General features: G+C 55.0%; 1 protein-coding gene across 1 annotated transcript; it reads left to right on the top strand.

Moving 5' to 3' along the window:
* The first annotated feature begins 7,833 nt into the window (after positions 1-7,833).
* CSK (C-terminal Src kinase) lies at positions 7,834-17,793 on the top strand. Its single transcript, XM_027698030.1, has 13 exons — positions 7,834-7,933; positions 12,676-12,753; positions 12,957-13,070; positions 13,589-13,701; positions 14,393-14,612; positions 14,968-15,061; positions 15,138-15,203; positions 15,357-15,456; positions 15,607-15,697; positions 16,105-16,178; positions 16,277-16,472; positions 16,691-16,777; positions 16,889-17,793. The coding sequence occupies exons 2-13, from the start codon at positions 12,739-12,741 to the stop codon at positions 17,069-17,071; spliced, it is 1,353 nt and encodes a 450-aa protein (XP_027553831.1). The 5' UTR covers positions 7,834-7,933; positions 12,676-12,738; the 3' UTR covers positions 17,072-17,793.
* Positions 17,794-20,169: the final 2,376 nt, after the last annotated feature.

Below are 20,169 nucleotides of genomic sequence, written 5' to 3' on the forward strand. Positions count from 1 at the left end.
TGTTTTATCTGGTTCACTTTGTAACATTTCTTGTCTTTTTCTTTTTCCAATGTTTCTAGTGCTGCGTATTCTATTAAGTGTTGATCATTCCATCACATCTAATCTTAGATTGTAACCTTTTAGAATTGCTTGTTGAGCGTTGAAGGACAGCCAACCCATGCCATAATTCCACAGCCTCCATTAGTGTTTAAGAAGCATAGAATTATAGAATTGTTTAGGTTGGAAGAGACTTTAATATCATCAAGTCCAACCAAGGCCACCACTAACCCATGTCCCCAAGTGCCACATCCACATGTCTTTTGAATCCCTCCAGGGATGGTGACTCCACCAGTGCCCTGGGCAGCCTGTGCCAGGGTTTGACCACCTTTTTGGTGAAGAAATTTTTTTCAACATCCAGTCTAAATCTCCCACGGTGCAACTTGGGGCTTCAGCCATCTCCTTTACCATAGTCACTGCTGGCCCTGAAGGACACAAGGAAGGACACCTTCACCCCTTGCTGAAAAAGAAGCTGCTGGTGTTCTAGACTGGAGTAAGGGTGTTTTCACAGCAGGAGGAGAATGAGAACAGGAATTCCTCCAACTCAAACCCAAAAGTTTACATTGGCTGCCAGTCAACCCATGCCAGTAGAGCCAGGTGCCTCCATTTCTCCAACTTGCACGCAAAGCCATCTCAGCCAACCCACTACCTGGCAAGCAACGATATGGGAACAAGTACAACCATCCAGTGCAACACACTCTGCTCTTGAACTCATTTCTGTGGGAGGCATCTGCTTTCACAGCCCCAGACCCTGACCAGTGAGAGCTCCTTTGATGTCCAAATACTGATCACTCAACACGTATTGCACAAAAACTTCCAAGAAGAGGCAGAAATGAAAGCATGTTGGGGAAGAAAACAGGGAAGCCAGTTGCCCAAGACTTCAGCTTGTTCAGACCCGCTAAGCAAGCCTGAGTGAAAAAGAGTAACTCTGCGTGCCCGGGTCCTGCTTGGTCACCAGTTTGTGGTGAAATACTGATGTGAGGCAGCCACAGAGCCCCATGAATTCATTGAACCAGCACAAGCAGCTTCACTCTGTGTCACACCAACTTTGTCTTCACCGCTTGAAGTCATAATGCCAATATTGTAGGAGAAGCAAGGGTGAGGACCGGGAGGTTCAAAGCACGGTTTGTGTTGCAGGCTATCAGAGGCCTTAAAAGAAAAGTAGAAAGATGCTTTAGGACAACTCATGAGGTCCACCAGCCAAATGACATCTCCACTACCTATGACAAGGACCATAGGTCAAGGCCATGGAGTCACAAACCCACTTTCCACAAGGCTTTGGGACGTCCCAAAGCCAGCATTCACCCACTGCAGCAGAAGGTGGGGCCATCCTGGAGGTGAATCTCAGTGCCTAATTTGGGGACTCAGAAGAGCAGTGGGACTGCCAGGGACTCATCAGCAGTGTGCCATGCCATCCCTGTGAGGTGGAGAGGCTCTCAGGGACTTGGCCTGATGACTCCACTGCAGTGGGAACATGCAATGCTGGTCCTGGTGTGGGACCACAGGCCTCGTTTGCTGGAGCCATTGTGTGACTCTCTTGCCCTGAAGGCTGGCTGGGTTTGCTGATAAGGCTGCAATAAGCAAGAGCAGATATAAATAACAGTGGAAATGTTTTACCCCCTTTGGAGATGAGGGTTTTATAGCCCTGGGGCAGATAAGCAGCTTAATATTAACGTTAGTGGGGTGGAACAGCCTCTTGCTGGTAGAAGGTCTCCCCAAGATGCATTTATCAAGGGTTGATTAAGCCATCCCTGCATCAGGATGGGGGAAGGGGAAGAGAAGAGGCCCGAGGGGAGAGAAATGGGCAGGCAGTTATCCTTCCCCATACAGCCCTTGTATTCACAGTGTCAGAGCTGAAACAACCCACTTTATAACACCCCATCTACATTTAGCACCTCTCCATCTCTTTATGTCAGTGGAGACATCCCATGTTGCTGTGGAAGACCTCTCCAAGCACCTTGCACAGGCAGGAGGAACCTCTGGGACCTTGGTCTGATATCTCTTGGACATCCCATCCAACAGCCCAGTGACTCCAGGTGGTGTCCCAGTTTTCCTGCTGGCGTTCATAATATAATAGAATAGAATCTCCTGAGTTGGGAGGGACCCACAAGGATCATTGAGTCCAACTCCTGGCCCTGCACAAGACAACCCCAAGAATCTCATCATATGCCTGAGAGCATTGTCCAAAGGATCCTTGAGCTCTGGCAGGCTTGGGGACATGACCACTGCCCTGGGGAGCCTGTTCCAGTGCCTGACCATCCTCTGGGGGAGGAAACTTTTCCTACCATCCAACCTAATCCTCCCCTATTCATCATCACTGCTGTGAAAGCCTCAGTTGCTCATGGTAAGTGAGGAGCTCCATCTCCCCTATCTTTGCTTGCCCCTAACAACCTTCCTCAATTCAGCCCTCCAATTACTCCCTGGGTAGCCTGCAAGTGTCACAATTCCTTTACTGGAATTGGGGGCAGTGATAAGCCAGGAGAGCTTTGATCACTCCATGGCCAATTGCTTTTATGGTAGGTTTTAAAATGAGTCATGAGATCAGTCATGGCAACAGGGCTCCAACTCCTCTTTCAAAGGGGAGCAATGCTCCCAGCACCCTCATTCCCACAGGAAAAAGTCCAGGCAGACACACATCTTCTCCCTCAAGCTGAGACACCTGCCTGATACCAGCATTCGGGCTGGTGGCATCTCCTCACTGGGAAAGCCTGTCTCCAGCCCCAAAATGGGCCAAATATACCACTTGTGACTCTTCCTTGTGAATGGAAGAAAGAGAGGAGTTTCTCCAACATTAATGACCCTCCTGATTAAAAATGAATGCTGCATTTCTAATTTCTTTCCTTTGGTTGTTTCAGATCTGTTATCAGGAATCATCTCCCCATGAGGGAGATGTGTGTGTCTCGCTTTTGCTGCTTGTCTCCAACACTGGTGACAAAGGAAAACCCCCCAACACCATCTTTCTCATTGCATCTCCACTGGGACAGAGTTGGGATCTACCATGTCTTGAACTGGCTTCTGGTTACCCCTTTTTGGGCAAAAAAATCTCTGTTCAGCCTCCATGAGCAGCTTCTGGGGTGCTGGAGCTCATGGGACCTTCCCCTCGTGAAGTTTCCTCTGTAGTGTGTTGGGGAAGATGGTAGTTCTCTGCTCCATCCAGGTTGAACCTGTGGATGGAGCAGAGCTTAAGACAGTGGAGCTGGACACATTAAACGTGGTACATGTCTCTGCTCAGGGGTTGTATGTTTCTGCTACAGGGGCTCCCAAATCAGTGGGAACCCTTCTTCCTCCTCCCACCCCTCCCCTCCCTCTTCCCCTTGGAAAGGAGGCAGCTTTGGGGCTGATCGACTGCCCTTTGCCATTAGAGGTACAAGGTACCCATGAATCAGAGAACACGAAGGCAGGTAAGGATGGAGTTTGTTCCCAGGTTGAGAAGGGAACAGCAGAGATGCAGAGGTAACTGCTCCCTTGCATGCAAAGTGCTGATCAGGAAAAGCTCCAGGCTCCCAGGAATCTCCTCAAATCTGGCTGTACATCCACTCTGGCATGATTTTCCATGGGGGAAAGGGAAAGGAGAAGGAGAAATGGGATGCACTCAGGACTGGCAGTCACCTGTACATCCCCAGTGCTGGGAGAGCCAGCCTCCCCAACCTGCTCGACTTCCATTAAAAACATCCTGGAAATAAAGGCTTCCCATTCCCATAAACCCTTGAAATGAGGCTGTTCTCCACATCTAAGGGGGTTTTGGGGTTGTCATGGGGGGAGAAGCCCACTGAGAACTCAGATTTGGGATGGAGGCAGCAGGATCCTAATTCACTGTCCCCTCCCGCTGGGATTTGGGACATGAACGCCCTCCCGTGGCACCTGTCACACCAGCTCCGCCAGTGCCAGTGCTGGGCAGAGAGGAGCAACGGGTTTTACCCCGGTAGGACTTTTTTTGTGGGGAGGAACGTCTGGGGAGGGGGATCTCTAGGAGGCTGACCACCCCGCAGGGCATCCTGCATCCCTTACCATCCCCAGGAGCTCTGGGAGCCGCTGAACCAGCCAAACCTGGTTCACTTTGGGGTTTTTTCAGCTGGAAGATCAATTCTCCAGGGTGGAATGAGCTGGGAGCTCTCATGCTGACTTTACTCTGATGTTTCCAGCCACCACCTGAGGATTCTTTGCTGTCTTGTACATCCAAAGCAGCAACCCTTCCCTTTCCCTGCTCACCACTTCTCATCCTGGCTGCGCTGCCAGAATCCCTCAAAGGCACCAAACCCACTGCCCCGCAGGGACTACATCAGCCGGGGGATGCAGAGAAGAGGTAGAGACAGGGCAGGCAATTGCCCGTCCTTTACTCGGTTTCACCGTCGGCTCCTCCTCTGTTGCATTTTTTCCCCCTTTCTTTTATTTCCCCCTTTCCTACTGATTCCAACCGGCTGAAGGGCCCCCTCTCCTGGTGCAAGGTAGGGAGATGGCCATCCATGCCTCGCCTGCCGTGACCAAATTCATCCTTCCCTTCCAGCCAAGGAAGGCTTCCCTCAAACCAAGACCCGTCCCCGGAAAAATTCCCGACAGGGCATTGCAGCAGCTGTGCCTGGAGGATTCCCCTCTGTATCTCCTGCATGGACCAGCCTCAGTCGCATCACCATATCATCCATCACCCTTCTGCCATCCCTGGGAATGCTGATGGTCGTGGAGTTTCAGGGGGAGAAAAAAACCCTGTGGCAGCTCTGAGTATCCATTGCTGTGCACTTGTTGGAGGATCTCCCTCTTCCTGATGGACTGGGAAAACCTGGGACTGGGCACGATTCCCCACCAGGTCTTTTCACTCAAGAGCTGAGACCCACCAGCTTCGTGCTGCTCCCCAGACCCAGGGAGGGGGGACTCCTGGTTCCAGTGGTGCTGTGATAAGGATATTTCTGGAATTCTAGTTAACTGTCACACAAAACATCCTGTGATTGTGCAGGGGAGTGTGGGAGCGTGTGCAAGGCCGGGTGGGTGCACTGATGCGTGCGTGGATGGGTTTGGGCTTGCAAACACAAATGCATTTCTGGTGCACGAGCTGGTTTCAGTTCCTCCCAGCATGGCTCTGCTGGAGGCTGGGCGAGGACAAGCCCCTTCCACACCTCCCCAATGCCAAACGAACCCACCAGACCCTGGGGGAAACTTGGGGCTGTGAAGGGATTCCTGAGCCCAGCAGCAAGTCCCTGGCTCTTTCCTGCATACTATTGGAGCAAGGATGTGCTTCCTAATAATGAGCTGGGCTTTGCAACCTACTCCCTTGGCTGCTGGGATCTCCCTGGTTCTGGACCCTGACTTTCCCTGTCCCCTGTGGCCCCTTTTTCCCTTTCAGATCCATCTCCATCACTCTTCCCAGTCCCCTCATCCCAGGGAGATCATCCTTCCCTCCCAACCATCCAGGACCAGGGCTCCGAGCTTATTTTTTGCATCCTCCATCAGGAGATACATCCATGGGGGTGCCACTCCCAGTGGCCACAGTCTCTTCCCATGCCATCACGTTCTGTTTGGGATGCTGAGGGATAGGGAGAAGTGAGGGTCAGATAAAAGCTGGCAGTAGGCCGATCCAGACTTCCTGTTTCGCCGTGTGTGATGGTGCCGGTGCTGGTGCCGGGGCAGGAAGTGACAAACACCTCGGTGTCACCCCGGCATTCCAGTGGGGAACACACCTATGGGCCTGCACCCTTCCCAGGGCACGGATAACCCAGGGATGAGCCAATACCTGACCATCCCAAGGTAGTGGATAAGGAAAAGTGATGGGACACCCAGAGGTTGTTTCCACCCTCCCATTCTTCTCTCTATCATGTTCCCTTGCTGGAGCAGACAAAGGGATGTTTGCAGGCTGCAGTGCAGGGGATGCCATCTCTCCAAAAGACATCCCCAGAGACCCTGGGATGCTGCAGTGAGGGGTGGGAGATGGTGGGGGAGACCCTGAGACAGACCCCTGCTCTCTGCCCACCTTGCTGCAGCCAGACCCCCACTCTCACACCCATCATCATCACTATTTTTTGTTGTTGTTGATATTATAGAACCATGAAACCAGAAAATGGGTTGGGTTGGAAGGGACCTTAAAGATCATCAAATAACTCTGTTAATTCCATTAATTCTATTCTATATTATCATGTCACATCATGTCGTTATATGACATTATATGATGTGATGCTCTATGATATTTTTATGTGATGCCATGTTATATATTATTACTTTGTCATTTGAGAAATTTATCATTATTTATTGCTTTATTATTATTATTATTGTTATTGTTATTATCTTCTTCAGACACAGAATCAGAGAGTGGGTTGGGTTGGAAGGGACCTTAAAGACCATCCATAAATTATTATATTAATTATATTATATTATATTATATATGTTATACTATGTTATGTTATCTCATATCATAATATTACCATATCATGTCACATCATATTGTTATATTGTATATTATATTGTTAATTTCCTATTTGTGCATTTTATAATTTTCTTTTATTATATTATAATATAACTTATTTTATTAATAATATTATTGTATTATCTTGTAGAACCATAGAATTATAGATTGGTTTGGGTATTATATTATTCATATTATAGTACAATATAGTTATTACTACAGTCAAACGATATGTTATAGATTGTTATTTGACCATTTTATCGTTATTTATTGTTGGGTTTTAATGATTTTTATTATTTTATTGGCATTTTACATCATTTTAGTACTATTCTGTGCCCATGTGAGCACACACCGAGCAGGCACCCCCGGCCCGGGCAGGAACGGAGGGGCCGGTCCCGGTGCCAGTGCGGGTGCGGTGCCGGTGTCGTTCCCGGTGCTGGTGTGGGTCCCGTTACCGGTCCCCGTGCGGGCGCCTGTGGCAGTCCCGTTGCCGGTGCCGCTCCCGCTCCCAGAGTCGTTGGCGTTCCCGCTCCCGGTGTGAACCCCGGTGCCAGTGTCGGTGCTGGTCCCGGTGCCGGTGGCGCTCCCGCTCCTGTGCGTGTCCCGGTGCCGTCGCCGGTGTCGTTCCCATTGCCGGTGCGGGTCCCGTTGCCGCTGTCTGTTCAGTTGCTGGTCCCGGTGCGGGTGCTGTTCCTGATGCCAGTGTGGGTCCCGCTACGGATCCCGGTGCCTGTAGGGGTGCCGGTACTGGTGCCGGTGGCGCCGCTGCCGATCCTGTCGCCGTTGGCGGTGCGGGTGGCGGTGACACTCCCGGTGGCACTCCCGGTGGCACTCCCTCCCTCCCGGTGTCCCTCCCTCCCTCCCTCCCAGTGGCAGTGCCGGTGTCACTCCCTCTCTCCCGGTGTCACTCCCTCCCTCCCGGTGTCCCTCCCTCCCGGTGTCAGTGCCGGTGTCCCTCCCTCCCTCCCTCCCAGTGGCAGTGCCGGTGTCACTCCCTCCCTCCCGGTGTCCCTCCCTCCCGGTGGCAGTGCCGGTGTCCCTCCCTCCCTCCCGGTGTCCCTCCCTCCCTCCCGGTGTCCCTCCCGGTGTCCCTCCCTCCCGGTGGCAGTGCCGCCGACCGCCGGCAGGTGGCGCCGCGCGCCGCCCGGTGCCCCCGCCCCGCTGCCGGCGCGGTGCGCCCGGCGCATGCGCGGTGCGGCTCGGGGCGCTCCGGTTCCGGGCGCCGCTCCCTCCCTCCCTCCCTCCCTCCCTCTGTCCGTCCGTCCGTCCGCCCGTCCGCCCCTCCGGCCCCGCCGCCCCGGAACCCCCCGCCCGCCCCGCACCTCCGCACCCCGCGGCCCCCGCACCTCGCTGGGCCCCGCCGCGCTTCGGCGGCGGCGGCGGCTCCGGCTTCCCCCGCCCCTTCCGCCCCCCCCCGCCCCCCCCCCCCGCCGGCCCAGCCGAGCCCGGAGGCCCCGGTGGCGCCGCATGGAGCAGCCGGCGGCGGGCTGAGCCCCTGCCCGGAGGGAGGTGAGTGATGGGGGCACCGGGCTGGGGGAGCGGGGCGCGGACAATGGGGCGGGGGGGGCGGGGTCCGGCCCCGCCTGACCCCCGGTGACCCCGGCGCAGCCGCTCCCGCCCCGCCGCGGTCCCCGGGGACACCGCGCCCCCCTCCCTATCCTGCAGGGAGGGAGAGAGAGAGAGGGGGACCCCCGCAGCATCCCTTCCCGTGGCGGGGGTGCCGCCGCGCCCCAAATCCGGCCGGGGGTACCAAGTCCTCCTCCCGCTCCATCCCCATCCCATACAAAGGCCCTTGGGAGCGGGGGCTTTGCGATGAGAGGAGTGACCGGGGTGTCACAAGGGGTTGGCAGCCGCCTTCATTGTTGGTTTGAATTTTTTTAAATTTGGGGATTTTTTTTTTTTTCGGGCAATAAGGCGGCGGCGGGTTATTTATAGCCACGGCTGTTGCTCGTTGGTTCAGCGAGAGCGAAAGGGGCTGTGCCGCCGGGCAAAAAAAAAAAAAGTCCCCAAAAAACCAAAATTCGGAGGGGAAAGTCCAAAAAAACCCCCAAAATTAAAGGTGTGCTGGCTGGGGAGCGGGAGGAGGAGGATGGCAGCCTTCCTCCCGGGACAGGGGTTTATTCCCAATGGACCCACGCAAGAGCACGACCCCATCCTGGCAAGGCGAGGAGTGGCCAGAGAGGTTCATGGAGGGATGCGGAAGGTTTTGGGAGCATCCCCATCCTCTCTCATGGAGCATCAGCGGGATGGGAGTGATGAAACCCTTGCAAACCCAGGGAGTTTTGAGGTGCACTTTCCCCTGCAACTGCTGCCTCCCCCCACCTTTTCAATTTCGGGTGAGTGTTTGCCAAAAAAACACTCCATGCTCCTCTCCATGCCTTGTGCACATCCTCAGGGATGCCCTGACACACTCCAGGACCTGGGAACAGGATACTGGGGTGATTTGTGTAGGCAGAAAATCGCCCTGTTGAAGTTTTTGTAGGATAGAGGAGGACCAGGAAAACCTCTCTGCAATGGGAAGGCCAGGACCAGCTTCTCTCCGGGCCTCCACCTGCCTCCGACTGTCCCCCAGGTCTGACCAGCACCATCTTCTCTTTCTCTTCTAAAAGAATTTTAAAATCCCTGAAAAAAAAAGGAAGACACCCTGCCCTTCTTCACAGTGGGGCACTCTGTTGGGGCTGGTTTGGGGTAACAGCTCCGAAACCCTCTGAGCTCACGGGTGAGATGAAGGAGGAACGTTTTTCTTTCGATTAGACTAATCGTGGGTGCTCATTGTAATAACAGGCGATAAGATCTTTCAGAGGCAGGGAGGATGTTGTCTGGTTTTGGGTTGGTTTAAGTTTAAAGAACTTCACTGGCAGATGTTTTGGTCAGAGGGAGATGGATGAGCGGAATAGGGTAGATGCAGATGGCACCCTCGCGCCTGTTTCCATAGGGAATGAAGGTTTCCTACCATTGACAACTAAACTTTATTTTAAATAGAGTCATCTTGGTGCTGGGCAGGTGCTCCCTGTTCCCCCAATTGGGTTTGAAATGGAAATGCAGCATCTTTCCCCCACCCCGTCCTGTGGTGATGACGCTCTTCAGGTGGGATTCACCCTGGGAGTCCCAAATTCCTCCCCCAGCCTGCCTGCGGGTCTGGCACAACACAATTTTGGCTGGTGGTTAATGACAGGAAAGGTTTCCCTGGCTCGTTTCCCTGGTGCCCTTTGGATTATCAGCATGGCAAAGGTATTCACTGTACCTGCCCTTCCTGCCTTTTCCGGCTCCTGGCTGCTGAGCCAGGCTTCCCGGAAGGAAATCCAGGAACAGGACTGTGAGGAAGGCAGTGGGGATGAACCTCAGGGTGCAGCATTGGGATGAGATCCGTCACTGGGATTCCTGGACTGACTGGCTCAGAGGATGCTCGAGGGAGAAAAAGGGGATGTGGATTTTGGCAGAGAGTGGGTTCACCTGAGCACATCCCAAGCCCCGACTGGGGAATGGGGAGCTTCCAGACGGAACAAACCCGTGCCTGTCAGGGCTGAAGATACCAAACCCAGCACTCGGCTCTGCCAAATCTTTCGAGCTGCTCTCTGGCTAATTTTTTTAATTATTATTAATTTCTTTTATGTGCTGCTGCACATCCTCCTTTAGGAAAGAAGGGGCAATGCCCGTGTTTTCCTGGAAGGCAGAGGTTGCTGCTTTTAAGCTCTGGATCCACTCTGGCAGCCTCACCGCGTCCTTCTCCCAGCCCAGCATCCCACAGGGATACGGGGCGGGCGGAAGCAGCCACGGGCACGAGGTCAGGGCCAGCGTGGGTGACGTGCACAGCAGGAACTGCTGGCTGTCACATGAGGCCACCACAGGCCTTCGGGGGGCCTGGTGGCAGCTGCCCCAGAGCTGGGGGCTCTCGGGGGCATGTGGTTTCCTTCTGCTCCCAGGAAGGTCTCAGCTTTGAGGCAGAAATTAGGTAACAATTGAAAACAAAATGAGGCTCGGGAGGAGGAAGGTCCGTGCCGGGGTGATGGGCGTTGGGGCTCTGAAAAGGGCAGCTCTCAGTGCTGTAACCACCTCCCCCTTTAAAACTGAAAAGCAAATTTATTGTGTGTGTTTATAACAATACCACAGCCCGGTGCCATGAATATCCATGATCTGAGAAGATAAAAAAGCTGGGACCAGCTGGAGCGTGTTCTTGGTGGGGTTTGCTGGGGCACTTTCCTCTTTAGCAGGGAAAAAAATACTCTTTGTGAGTGCAGGCTATGAATTTTATATCCTCTCTGCTTTTGTCAAATACAAATGCTGGTGACATCCGTGAGCTGAAAGACCAAACAACCGGCCTTGGAATTGGGAAGATCCAGCTCCTGTGCAGGGTGGAAACTGGCTTTTCCAACCTGCAGGTAGGCTGTGGTCCTGGGATGGACCCCTGGGCATCCCTTCTAGGGGATGCTCCCTGATATCCTGACCTGGCTCCAGCCAGGGTTTTTCAGCTGGAGTCACACCTCGGATGAAATTGCCATCCTGCTCATTTTTGGGTATTTAAAATAACGCCTGGACGGTGGGAAGTGCTGACTCAACACTTTGGGCACGAGCTGCTCCTTGAGCAACACTCGGGACTGGCTTCTGCTCAGTGTCCCCACCAGCTGCTGGATGGGGAACAGGGCTGACAGCCCCGGCAGTGGGAAATTCCCTTTAAAATGCGGAGGCATCGCATCTTAAACCAGCTCCTTCCAGACTTCAGCCAAATCCCTCCATGGACTGGGAGAGCGTAGTGTATTCCCTGTTCTTCTTGTGCTGCATTTTGAACTGGTGGGATCCCTTTGCTGAAATGTTTGTTCCATCCAAATTTTAACCAAAAGTCAGCATGGAAAGGCAGGGAGTGGGAGCTGGGGCCATTTCAGGGGGCTGCACTCCCAGCTGGTGCTCCCCCAGTCCAGCATCACCCAGCTCTTCCCTCGGCTGTATCCTGGCTCCCCAGGCTCACAGGTGCCATCAGGTTTGGTTTGGGTGCCATCTCGAGAGGCTTTTCCTCAGCAGCAGCCCCAGAGCTGGCTGGGAAGAAAACCCACCTGACTCTGCAGTGATGGGCTCACTGGAAACCCCAGCGCTCTGTCCTCAGGCCACTGAACTCTGTCCTTAGGGTGAGCATCCAAGACTTGATTTCTCCTCTCTGGTGCCGAAAATAAAGCGATTTGTGTCATGTCCCCGCCCTGGGGGAAGGTGAGGGAGCTGGTTGGTGGCAGCATGACGCCTTTTCCGGAAGGCTCTGGGCATTGCTGTGGTGGAAACAGGGCCATGTTCTCATCGTGCTCTTCCTCCCCACAGTTCTGCCCCTTATCTTCTTCCTCCTCCTGTCTCTCAGCCTTGCCCCTTGTTTCACTTCCTCCTTCCCAAAATACTTTGAGTTGCTGACAGCAGGGCTGGAAGCAGTGACTGCCGATGACCCTGAATTGATGCAATGAATTAATAAATATTTGGGTGGGTTTTGGGGGTTGCTCTGCCCGTATCCCCCTCCGTGCCCCCAGCCCAGCATGACCCCAGTGCCCCGGCCCAAGAAAGCCTGGTTTGATTCCAGGGCCAGTGACTTCATCCCTTCCCGGGGGTTGGAGCTGTGGGAATAAAGCCGGGCTTGTTCCCCTCCCACACACTCATCCTAGGGCCTCGAGGGGGAACACAGCACCCCTGCTCAGTGCAGCCCCCTGGGATTTAGGAGCTGGCGGAAACACTTGTGTTCCGGGATCCCAGTGGCTTTTATCCTGCAGGGAGTAGATACTTTTATTTCTTTTAAATCCCAGGCCTTGGAAGCTCTCAGGGCTGGCTGTTTCCACACATGGGTCTCCAGAGAGAATGGGGCTCTGGCTGCATAGCCTGAGAGAGGAGTGGTATGGGGCTCCTGGAGATCATCCCGGCTCCCTTCCCTGGGCATCTCCATCCATCCACACTGTACTGTATTTTAACTTGATGCAGATGCTGCACTTAAAAACTCTGCTCTTAAGAAGCTGTATCTGTGCAAATACCTCATAATCTGGGTGAGCAGCTCCATGCTGGTCCTGTCTCTGACTGCAGGGGCTAAACAGACCCAAAGCTCCCACTTTCACCTCTATTTGGGGATATTTTGGAAGCGGCACCTCAGACAGGATCTTTTCTTGGTGGGAGAAGGGATGCTCAGGTGGCTTGCAAGCATCCTTAGTGGGAGGCTGCTCCCTCTGCATCCTCCCTACGTGTCTGTCCCTGTCATGCCCAGTTCTCAGTCATCCTTTCCCCCTGTGCAGGTCTCATGGTACCAAGTGACGTGTCCCCCCTGTGAGATTCGCGCCCCCCAACCTCCTGAGAAGATGTCAGGGATGCAGGTGAGCTCTGGATGAGGATAGATGGGGATGGAGCAGCCCCTGTGCTCAGGAGGGACATGGGGAAACTTGGTTTAAGTAAATCCCATTTGGTTTTCCATCAGAGGGATTGGGAGCTTGTGGGGGGGGGTCCCTGAGGGTCGGGGAGGGCCCAGGGGTGGGTAATGGCATCCAAGGCTCTGATGCCATTCCCTGTTCCCGGCCAGGCTGTTTGGCCGTCCGGTACAGAATGTATCGCCAAGTACAACTTCCACGGTACCGCTGAGCAGGACCTGCCCTTCAGCAAAGGAGACGTCCTTACCATTGTTGCTGTCACCAAGGTGAGGTGTCCCTGCCACCCCCCACGCCAGGATTTCCATGGGACGCCATTCCTGCATCCCACGACATGTGCCGGTGGGATCCCCTGGTCCTGGCAGTCCCGCTGGGCAGGAATCGGGCCACATGTTTGGTTAATTAATTCCTGGCCTTGTTAGTTAAGGTTTCTCCGAAATGTAAGCGCCTCCTGGGACGTGGAGGAGGGACGGGAGAGGGAGCGATGCCGGGCTTGACTCTGGGGAAGGAAAGGAGGGGCTGTGGGTTTGGGGAGCTCCGAGTTGCCCACCAGACTGGGAGGGAGATCACAATGACCCCCATGGGGCCACCAGCGTCTGGGTTTGCTGATTCCAGCACCGACCCTGATCCCTTGCCCATCCCATCCTTCCTGTAGTTCATGAAGGGAATAACCAGGGTGCTTGGGGAAATCCCCAGGGCAGTGCTGACACCCATGTGGGCTCCTTGGGTGGGATGTAGCTGTCTCCAGAGGCTACAGGCTCGTTGTGACATCCTGCTCTCCCCACAGGATCCCAACTGGTACAAGGCGAAGAACAAGGTGGGCCGGGAGGGCATCATCCCCGCTAACTACGTCCAGAAGCGGGAAGGAGTGAAAGCTGGGATCAAGCTCAGCCTCATGCCGTGAGTATCCAACTGGGACTCTGCCAAGGTGAATTTTGGGGGATGTGGCTTGGTCTGGAGCATCCCTGTGTTCAGAGCCATGTCCCAGCAGAGGTGACATTCCTCACAGGGCTTGACGAGGTTGGAAGGCATAAGAGGCAGGAGCTCAGGTTTCTCAGCAGCATGGATTTGGGATTGGGATTTGCTGCTGCAGAGAGCTCTGAATGCCTTGGGAGCTGCCTGCATGGCTGCAAATGTGATGGATTGTTGGGTTGCATTTCAGACTGGTTTTTTACCTGATGTTGGGGTTGTAAAGGCTGCTGGGAGGAAGAAGGAAGGTTGGAACAGGGTCTGTACAGGAGGGGTGGGAGAGAGGCAGATGGATAGATGGGTGGATGGTTTTGATATTCCCACTGCATCCCAGAGCTGCCAGTGACTCCCAGTCTGGGGGAGCTGGGAGGCGGAAGCTCCTAGGAGTGTGCAGAGGGCCTGAATCCCACGTTAGGGACCAGGAAGAGGGGAGCATGATGCCGTGGAAGGAGCTGTGTCATGGGATGGATGGGGACAGCAAGGAGGAGTGCGGACAAGCTGTCCCCATGCAGGCAGGGATGGAAGCTGCTGCTCCATATACCCGTCCCTCCCAAATACAGTGCCATAGGGATCCAACCAGCACATCCCCAGCCCTTAACCTGCCCTCTGTGCTCTGTTGCAGGTGGTTTCATGGAAAGATCACGCGGGAGCAGGCAGAGAGGCTGCTGTACCCTCCCGAGACGGGGCTTTTCCTGGTGCGGGAGAGCACCAACTATCCCGGGGACTACACTCTGTGCGTGAGCTGTGAGGGGAAGGTGGAGCACTACCGCATCATCTACTCCTCCAGCAAGCTGAGCATCGATGAGGAGGTCTACTTTGAGAATCTCATGCAGCTGGTGGAGGTGAGGCCTGAGCTGCCACCACTCTGGCCCCCCTCAGATCATAGCCTGAGGTTGGAAGGGGACATACAAGGACATCAGAGCTTGTGGGGCTGCAAGTCTGGAGCTCAGGAGGTGGTGGGACCTTTTTTGCTGACCCCATGGGGTGGGGATGCTGGGGACAGACCCCTGGAGCAAGGAGCGGGGACAGGGGCAGGATGCTCAGGGGACAAGGGGACCAGGAGGAGGGACCATTGAGCCCTCACCAGGCCCATCTGTGGCCTCGTGCTGCCACCTGGTGGGATCCCAGAGCCTGGCATCGCCTTGGCGGGACTCCCACGCCAAGGTGTCACCCACACACCCTCTGTGTCCCCCCCAGCATTACACCACAGACGCAGACGGGCTCTGCACCCGCCTCATCAAACCGAAGGTGATGGAGGGGACGGTGGCAGCGCAGGACGAGTTCTCTCGCAGTGAGTGGCCATGCCCCCTCCCTGGCTCCTGGGAACCCACCCAGCACCCCCTCACTCCCCTTTTTCCCTCACACAGGTGGCTGGGCCCTCAACATGAAGGACCTCAAGTTGCTACAGATCATTGGCAAAGGGGAATTCGGAGGTGAGCCCAATGTCCCCAGTGCTGCGGTGGCCCTAAGTCGGGGGGCAGGGGTGGTGGGGGCTGCTCTTCTGTAGCGCCCTCAGGGTGCTGATGGGGCTCCAGGAAGCCAGGATGCTTCCCAGTGCCTCCTATGCCCATCTTTCTGGCCTGCAGACGTGATGCTGGGGGATTACCGGGGGAACAAAGTCGCCGTGAAGTGCATTAAAAACGACGCCACAGCGCAGGCCTTTCTGGCGGAGGCATCTGTCATGACGTGAGTGTCACCATCACCAGGGGAGGACAGCGGGAGGGAGGGGGCACCTCTGTCCCTATGAGCAAGGGGGGGTGGTCCCTGATACTGCAGGGACCATGGGAGTGCCCCTTCTCCTCAAAACCTGGCCCTGAGCCCTCCTGTGCCACGCAGGCAGCTCCGACACAGCAACCTGGTGCAGCTCCTGGGGGTGATTGTGGAGGAGAAAAGTGGCCTTTACATCGTCACTGAGTACATGGCCAAGGTGAGACCTCCACCCCGGCCACCTGCCCTCCCATTCTGTCCCCTCTGCCCCTCCACCAGGGTCCCAGGGCTTCACCCTGGCAGACCAGCTGGGTCATCCCAGCTTGGGTGGCATCTCCCTGGGGCCACTGTGGTGATTGGAGGTGTTGTGTCCCACTGCTGGCTCCAAGGGAGGGTTGGCATCCCCACATCCTGCCCAAGGGAGGGGCATCATCCACGGGTCCTGCCCCACAGGGGAAGGGATATCATCCCCTGGTCCTGCCCCATGGGGGAGGGACATCAACTCTTGGTCCTGCTCCATGTGGAAGGGGCATCATCCCCGGGTCCTGATGAGGTGGGAGGAGGCAGCGGGTGGGATGCTGACCCTGATGATGCCATCTCTATCCATCCATTCATCCCTCCATCCAGGGCAGCCTAGTAGACTACCTGCGGTCACGTGGGCGGTCAGTCCTCGGGGCAGACTGCCTGCTGAAGTTCTCCTTGTAAGTACAGGACAAGGCCATGCCCGCCACCCTGACCTGCACCTTCCCATGTTTTGGGGCTGCCCTGCTAACCTGCTTCTCCTCCCCACCCCACCCAGAGATGTCTGTGAAGCCATGGAGTACCTGGAAGCCAACAACTTTGTCCACCGGGACCTAGCGGCGAGGAACGTGCTGGTCTCGGAGGACAACATCGCAAAGGTCAGCGATTTCGGGCTGACCAAGGAAGCCTCCTCCACACAGGACACGGGGAAGCTGCCAGTCAAGTGGACAGCACCAGAAGCACTTAGAGAAAAGGTGGGTGAGCAGAGGGGGGCCCCGGCCTTCATGGATATGGAGGAGGCTGCAGGAAAGGGGCACCTTCTGGGCTGCCCCAAATTTTCCATGCAGAGATGGTGCTTGAGTGCCACTTCCCACTGTCTGACCCCACGACCAGCTGCCCTGAGGGTGGGGAAGAACTGTTGCCCCCATCCCTGCCTGAGCCTGCTCACAGGGCTTCTTTCCCCTCCCTCCAGAAATTCTCCACCAAGTCAGACGTGTGGAGCTTTGGGATCCTCCTCTGGGAAATCTACTCCTTCGGGCGAGTGCCTTATCCAAGAATTGTAAGTGAGGACCACCCCAGTGCCTCAGGGCTGGTTTTTGAGGGCACTGAGCCCCTGTTTGTGGGGAGAACCCACACCCTCACATCCTGATTCCCACCCCTGTGCCCCCAGCCCCTGAAGGACGTGGTGCCCCGCGTGGAGAAGGGCTATAAGATGGATGCTCCGGACGGTTGTCCGGCCGTTGTCTACGAGGTGATGAAGAAGTGCTGGACCCTGGACCCTGGCCACCGGCCGTCCTTCCACCAGCTCCGCGAACAGCTAGTGCATATCAAAGAGAAGGAGCTCTACCTGTGAGGGGGGGGCTCGCCCACCCCGGCAGCCGGGGGGGACCCATGCTGGGGGTGGGACAGGGGTGTGGGCAGCCCCCCTGCCCAGCCCTGGCACCAGGAGGGAGCCCCGGGGGTATCCTCTCCCCCCCCCAGTCCCCCGGTTGCTTCCAAACTTCCAAATCTGTCAGTTTTTATTTTTATTTTCCAGGTTTGGGGTGGGTTGTTTTTTTTTCCGTCTCCCAGGCTCTTTTTTTTTTTATTTTTGTGGATTATTTTTTTTTGTTGTCGTTTTCTTAGTTTGGGGGGGGGCTTTGTTGGTGTTTTTGGGTTTTTTTTATTATTTCAAGCAGGGCCCAGCTGAGCGCCGGGCGTTTTACTAAAGTACGAATCTTATTTTTTAATGTAATTAAAAGAAAAAAAAAGAAAAAAAAAAAGAAGACAGAGAGAGAGAGGAAGGTTGACAAAAGGAGAATAATAATAAATAAACCAATGAAATGGACACACGAAAAGGAAACCCCCAGCGACAGACGTGATGGTTGACGGGTTGACGCTGGACTCGCCGCCCGGTCGGGAGAGCGCGGCTGCGTCCCCGCCAGATGCTTTTTTTTTTGGGTTGTTTTGCTTTAAACTCGTTGCAATGTTTGCATGCTGTCTCCAGAGGCCTTTTTTTCCAGTCCTGTCCAGTGCTTTATTCTCATGTAATGCTACCAACTGTGAGATTAAAAACTGTAATTAAAAAAAAAAAAAATTCCATACGGACGCGGCACATCCTGCCTCACTGCCCCTCTGTCGCCAGCTCTGCTCCCTGCGGTCCTGGGAGCCCTTGGCAGGGTAAAAGGTGGGGGTGGACCCCCCATCTCTGCCCAGGGTCCCCATGTAGGTAGGATGAGTAGCTTGGGCATCACTTGGCTCCATCCTGCCCATGAGAACTGGTGAGTTGTGACAGCGATGAAGCTGCCAAGTGATGCCAAAGCTCCTCTTTAATCCAGGCTTTACTTCCTGATGCTTGGAGCGGGCATGGGAAAACCTGGGAATGCATTTTGGGGCTGATTCCTGAACCTCATGGACCCTGTTCCCTGCCCTGCTTGTCTCAATGAAGGGGCTAAAGCTATTTGTGCAGCAGGACCCCCATGTCCTGGACCCCCAACCCCAAAGGAGTTGTCCCTGCTGCCTTAGAGGGAGCTGGGTGGAGGTGGTGTCTGGCACAGCAGGTTTATAATAGCTCCCTTCATCCACAGGGAATTATTCAGTGTTAAACAATGCTCAGAGCATCGGCTTTGCTGGCTGCCTGCTTGGCAAGCCAGAGTCAGAAGCTCTCCATCTGGTTTGGACCAGGATTGAGACTGAGATTCCTCTTGAAGGGAGGTTGAAGGAAAAAATAGGGAGTGCTGGGACACAGGCACACAGGGATGTGTGGGATGGAGGATGGAGCATGCATCCTGTGGAGGGGAGATGTGCTTCTGACCCCCTTCCAAGGTGTCTGGATATCCAGAGAGGACAGGACAGCGATGTGATGGGCTTGATAGGGTTTCATTTCCCCTGGACTAACCCCCCTCCTCTTGTCCCCGTCCCCCCCGTTCCTCCCAGTGCTCTGGCAGGCCCCAGCCGCATAAGCAGCTTTACTTTTTGGGCTTATGAAGATTAAAGTCATTTACAGGCAAAGCCTGCAAGAAACATGGCTTTGGGAATGGCGAGAAATACCCAGAACTTTCACATGATGTGAGATATCAGGGAGAGCTCTGGTCCTGTCCCCTGACATGTCCCCTTTGGTCCCCTTGCCCTGGGTTACTGCTGGAGACAAACCCCTGCCAGCTATCAAAAAAAGGGGGAAAATCTAACCCAAAAACCCTTTAGGTCTTTGATTTTTCTCCTCCAGACACTGCTGATTTCTGGCACTGCCTGGTGCCAGGGGGCCTTTGGGAGAGTGTTTGGTGCCTCAGCACCCTCTAGGATGTAGTTGGAGGATGCTGAGAGAGAACTGCTGGGAGAAATCCCGTTCCTCACAACTAATCAGGGAGTTTAATCCTGCCAAGCCCCTCCTGTCACTACTGTCTGTGCCTCAGTTTCCCCACACAGAGCAGGTTGCTCCTGCCACAGGCCACTAGGTCTCCCTTGCTTTGGGCTGCTGCCTGGAGATGCCCAGCCTGGATCCCAGTAGATGATTTCCCTCTTTCCATCAGCTGTGAACCCCTCGGCAGCCTGTGCAGCAGTGTGAGCAGAGGGGACAGGCTGAGTGACACCCTGGGGCTCTTGAGTGCTGGCTAACATCATGTCCCCTTCTTCCTTCTCCTCCTCTTCCCATCAGCAAAGAGATTGGCATCGGGCCCAGTTGTGTCAGCTCCCATCGTGCCTCAGATAGCCGGTGTGAATCATCCGTGGCAGCAGCATGGATGGAGTTATTCCCACTGCCAGTGCCCCGGTGTCCGTGCGATGGCACACATGGACCTTTCCTCTCTCTGCACCTTCACGGCATGACGTGCAAGGAGGGAACAGGGACACAGGGTTTAAAAAGCTCCGGGAAATCCAGCCTCCAGTTCTGGCAGCTCTCCTGCCTCTCCCCTCCACACCACTGAGCGGGATCCCAGCTTGGGCTGGACCTTGGTGTCCCAGATGGATCAGGACAGGGCTGGGGAGAGCTGGGATTTGGTGTGCGGAACCTGCAGGGGGTGAAAGGACCAGCTCCAAAGTCACCACATGCTTTGCTTTTCCATCCCTACCCATCACATGCCTCCCTGGCACAGACTCACCGGGATCACCCTGGACAAAGCATCCCTTCCAGCACCAACCCTGGCTCCCTCTGCTCCCAGCAGATATCCTCTCTCTTCTCCATTAGGGATCCTTCCATGAGATTTGTCTCTTCCCTGTGTCCCCACATCCTGCTTGCCTTCTCTCGATTACCCACAGAGCTGCAGAGAGCCTTCCTCTTCCTAAACAAGCAAAAATCTCAATCTCCCTTCAAAGGAAGCCAATTCCAGCTGCAGCAGCCGCTTACTTCACATTTCCCAGGGTCCCAAAGCCTCCATCCCAAGAGGAGGGGGTGCAACATGCCCCCCACTGTTTAATTCCCTCAGTGCTGCTTGGAGCCAATTACCAGCCCTAATTACGGTCCTTCTGCTCCAACCT

The sequence above is a fragment of the Neopelma chrysocephalum genome, unplaced genomic scaffold (assembly GCF_003984885.1).
Source record: "Neopelma chrysocephalum unplaced genomic scaffold, ASM398488v2 Primary Assembly neopelma1_124, whole genome shotgun sequence".
NCBI classification, from domain to species: Eukaryota; Metazoa; Chordata; class Aves; order Passeriformes; family Pipridae; genus Neopelma; species Neopelma chrysocephalum.